This window comes from Carlito syrichta, unplaced genomic scaffold, assembly GCF_000164805.1.
Source record: "Carlito syrichta isolate Samal-C Ts95f unplaced genomic scaffold, Tarsius_syrichta-2.0.1 Scaffold304179, whole genome shotgun sequence".
In the NCBI taxonomy this organism is placed as follows: domain Eukaryota; kingdom Metazoa; phylum Chordata; class Mammalia; order Primates; family Tarsiidae; genus Carlito; species Carlito syrichta.
Genome location: NW_007248275.1, coordinates 19,888 through 24,442, shown reverse-complemented (window position 1 = coordinate 24,442; position 4,555 = coordinate 19,888). Strand labels below are relative to the sequence as shown.

At 41.0% G+C, this 4,555-nt stretch overlaps 1 protein-coding gene across 1 annotated transcript in view; it reads right to left on the bottom strand.

Moving 5' to 3' along the window:
- Positions 1-4,555, bottom strand: part of HCLS1 (hematopoietic cell-specific Lyn substrate 1) — a 26,485-nt gene that overhangs the window by 18,512 nt on the left and 3,418 nt on the right. The window contains exon 3 of the mRNA XM_021713099.1: positions 4,097-4,170. Within this exon, the coding sequence (XP_021568774.1) occupies positions 4,097-4,170 (74 nt within the window). The remainder of the gene's footprint in view (positions 1-4,096; positions 4,171-4,555) is intronic.

The window sequence follows — 4,555 nt, the reverse complement described above, 5'->3', positions numbered from 1 at the left end:
CAAAAAAAAAAAAAAAAAAAAAATGCAAAATACTAACAATAGCGAGTTGACAGGGATGTGGAACTGAAAGCCATACGTTGCTGGTAGGAATGAAAAAAAGCCAAATTACCTGTTCCACAATAAGAATAAAACTTGAGTGTATGTGTTTAGAAACTTTTAATAGCAATTTGACACAGAGACTTCTATATCTGTTGAATCTAAAAATAAAATCGTGTTTGTATTTTTCTTTTTGACAAAGAGCTCTGTTGCCCAGGCTGGAATTCTATGGCACAATCATGACTCACTGCAACCTCTACCTCCTGGGCTCAGGCAATTCTCTCGCCTCAGCCTCCCGGGTAGCTGGGACTACAGGTACGCACCACCACACTGGCTAATATTTTTATTTTTATTTTTTTGTAGAGATGAGGTCTCACTATGTTGCCCACGCTGTTCTCCAACTCCTGGACTCAGGCAATCCTCTCACCTTAGCCTCCCAAAGTGCTGGGATTGCAGGCATGAGCAACCACTTCTGGCCTTGTTTGTATTTTTCAATCATTTATCTCCATTTATTTTTTTAGAAATTTAATTTTACAAAAATATTAGTCTGTGATAGATTTTAAAATAAAAAATAGAAAAAATATCCTGATATTTTCCTACACATAGTTTAAGAGGCCATGTCTTAGAATAACAAGGATCCTTAACTGCTTAAAGGAGAAGATACCAGAGAATTGATGGGTGACAGTGGAGAAGAAGGTGGTGGGAAGAACAATAGCCCTTGGAAACCAGGCAGTTCCTTTACAGAGTTGATGAGGGATGGGTGTGATCATTTGAGCTAGTCACTGCATTACCAAATCACTCCCCAGACTGAATGCATTCAAGACAGACCTATAAAAAGACATCATGGTGTGGGGGAAGGTAGTAAGATTAGTGAGATCTACAACCACTTCCTTTTCCTGCTTTGAGTCATCTCAGCTCTGCAGCTACTATTCTTTCCAACTTTTCTTTCCTTCTCTAGGACCTTGGTGATTCCTATATGAGCCTGAGGATTGGCTTAGCCCACCTTAGCAAGAGAGCATCCTGGATATTGGAGACTTACTACTGGAAGGTCTTCTAGAAGTCTTTTAGCTCCAGTTGGGAGAAAATTGAGAATCAGCAGAGGAAAAGTGACTTGTCCAGGGTCACCTGGCTTGTTACCATCATAGACCAGGGTTTTATACCTTGGTAGCCTGGGTAAATGGGAGATGAGAGAGCTTTTGTGTAAATATCTCCACCATTTATTCAATCAGATATAAATGGAGTTAGGTTAACACGGAAATATGCAGGGCTACTGCATTGTACAAGTCAGAGTGATCTATATCGTGGAGTTGTGAAACACAGCAGTCCAGGTAAACACCACTTAGAAAGAAGGGAGGCCATCATTTGTTTACATGTTTATTAGCTTTTAGAAAGGAACGCTGATTAAACAAATCTATATTAACAGGAAAGAGAAATAATAGGCTGCTAAGAAATGCTAAGTCCTGTACTAAACATCGACAGATGCTATCCCGTTGAATTCTAACCATATATCTGTAGGGTAACTATTATTCTTATTTGATAAACAAGTTGAGATTCAGAGGTTGTCTAAGTTTACACTGCCAACAGTGGCACAGTTGGAAATTAAATCTAAATCTATCTGATATCCAAACTCAAGCTCTTTCCATAAGATCATAGCAGGAATTTAGGAGTCTTCTTTAAAACTCCATGGCTGGGTACAGTGGCTCACGCCTATAATCCCAGCACTTTGGGAGGCTGAGGCGGGAGGATTGCTTGAGGTCAGGAGTTTGAGACTAGCCTAGGCAACATAGCAAGACCTTATCTCTACAAAAAAATAAATAAATAACCAGATATGGTAGCATGTGTCTGTAGTCTCAGCTACTCAGAAGGCGGAGGCAGAAGGATCATCTGAGCTCAGGAGGCCAGGGCTTTGGTAAACTGTGACTGTGCCACTGAACTCCAGCCTGGGTGACAGAGTAAGACCCTGACTCCAAAAAAAAAAAAAGTTCAACTCTTACCTCCTATACATGAGACAGGCACTGGGAGGGGAAAGTACAAAGAGAGTAGGTAGCCTCATCTAAACAGTTTCCAGGGGACTAGGGCTGAGTGGCTTTTACTCAGAAAAGGAAAAAGGTCTCAATTTTTTTTTTATCTATGGGCCTACAGAGACACATCAAACAAGCTTCCTGAATGACTCTGTTCCATTTTTCGTCTCTCTAACTGCTTCTAGAAATTGTATGGTTTGTTTAAGAATAATATTCATTCGTGACCCGGCTGGGAAACTTGGTGAGACCTCATCTCTACAATAAATCAAAAAATTAGCCGGGCGTGGTAGCACATGCTTGTAGTTCCGGCTACTTGGAAGGCTGAGGCAGAAGGATTGCCGGAGCCCAGCAGGTCAAGGCTGCGGTGGCCAGGAGCGGTCACTGCACTCCAGTCTGGGCGACAGAGTGAGACTCTAACTCAAAAATAAATAAATAAATAAATAAAATAGAAATTTTAAAAAAAAGAATAATATTCATGACCGGGAGTGTTGGCTCAAACCTATAATCCCAGCACTTTGGGGAGGCCAAGGTGAGAGGATTGCCTGGACCTGTGGGTTCAAGACCAGCCTGGGCAACATGGTGAGACCTTGTCTCTACAATAAATAAAAAAATTAGCTGGGCATGGTAGCACACGACTATAGTTCTGGCTACCTGAAAGGCTGAGGCAGAAGGATCATCTGAACCTAGTAGGTTGAGGCTGCGGTGGCCATGAGCCACTGCACTCCAACCTGGGTGACAGAGTGAGATTCTGACTAAAAAAAAAAAAAAAAAAAAGAAAGAATAATATTAATTATAACTACTTAATTCAAGCTATTTATGCCTGATTAAACAACAATGAATAGCAGAGAGTATTATCCAATTGTATAAACATGAGCCAAACTCTCATAGTGTGTTGCTTGTGCAATGTGGTTATCCAGTGACACTTTTTAAAATCTAGAGGTAAAATCACGGCTAGAGTGTGGGGAAAAAAGTTAAAATGGAGTTTAAAACTGCATTAATTGTGCCATTATGTGTGCAGTTGTTGATTTTTTTGCTCTTGTTATACTATTTATCATGTCTATCTTACTACTAATAGTTGACATCCTGGTACTATACAAAGCAGATACTCCTGGTTACATGATTCAGAATAACCAATGGAAGAGATAAAGGGATCTCTCAATCTGAATTTACCATATATTCCACAGAAATTCCTGGATACGTCTGCAAGTTTCTTTTCTCTTCTGGTTACAGAAGTTTTGTTGTTGTTGTTGCTGTTTTGTCTGCTTGTTAATTTCTGATAAAATAAATATTGGGCTATAATCTTAAAGACCCATAAACATCATTGCTAAAATAGTTTTTATCAACAGATTTTCCAGGTATTATGTTTACTCATACTACCATTCATGGCTTCCAACTTCTGTCAAATAGCCAACCAAAAATTTGTATTTTAAAAGTTTATTTGGACGAGGTATGGGAGCTGATATCGTCTTGTTTTGATAGCGTTTATTATAACTTCTTCGTCTTGATATTTTACTGAATTCTTAGCCTATCTGAAGTCACTCTATATTCTTTTTTGTTCTTGATCACCTGAAATCCCATGCTGACATCACCCACATTTTAAATGCACATTTATATTTATGTGAAGATACAGACAGATGATAGATCAATGATTGCCAGATAGATAGATAGATAGATAAATAGATGATAGATAGATAGAGGTGGATTGATAGAATGAACCTCAGTTTTGAGCCACTTGCTCTCTGAGTCCCTCACGCCTTATTGAAGGAAGGAAGACAATGAATACAATAGATCCACTTGGGAAAGTAGCACAGTTCCTGGATATAAAAGGTAGATAATAGTTCATGGGACAAAGACATGAAATACAAATACAATAACACACATAGGGACACGCAGAATAGACTCTAGAAGAAAACAAGCACAAAAACATACAGATGTGAACTACCCCCTCCCTTTCTTCCTTACCTTCCCGCAAGTCTCCAAGCTTTCTTTGGGCTCTACCCATAACCCCCATCCCTTTCCCCAGTCCTTTTGGCACCTACTTGATGTGCTCCGTGCGTCCAGAGCCCTCAATGGTCTTGGCTCCCCACCGTTGCTCCTTCTCAGAGATGTCATTCTGCAAATGACAGCACTTGGTGATAAGTGGTGACACGAAGCGTGCCATGCTGAGATAGCCCACACAACTGACACACGCTCTCCATGTCCCCTGATTCTGCTGCTTCTTTCAGTCAGGGTCTTTACTCACACTCCCCTCTATGTTTCTTTCTTTTTTTTTTTTTGAGTTGGAGTCTCACTCTGTCGCCCAGACTGGAGTGCAGTGGCCGCTCCCAACCACCGCAGCCTCACCTGCTGGGCTCCGGCGATCCTTCCGCCTCAGCCTTCCGAGTAGCCAGAATTACAGGCATGCGCTACCACGCCCGGCTGATTTTTTGATTTATTGTAGAGATGAGGTCTCACCAAGTTGCCCAGGCGGGTCTCAAACCCGCGGGCTCAGGCAATCC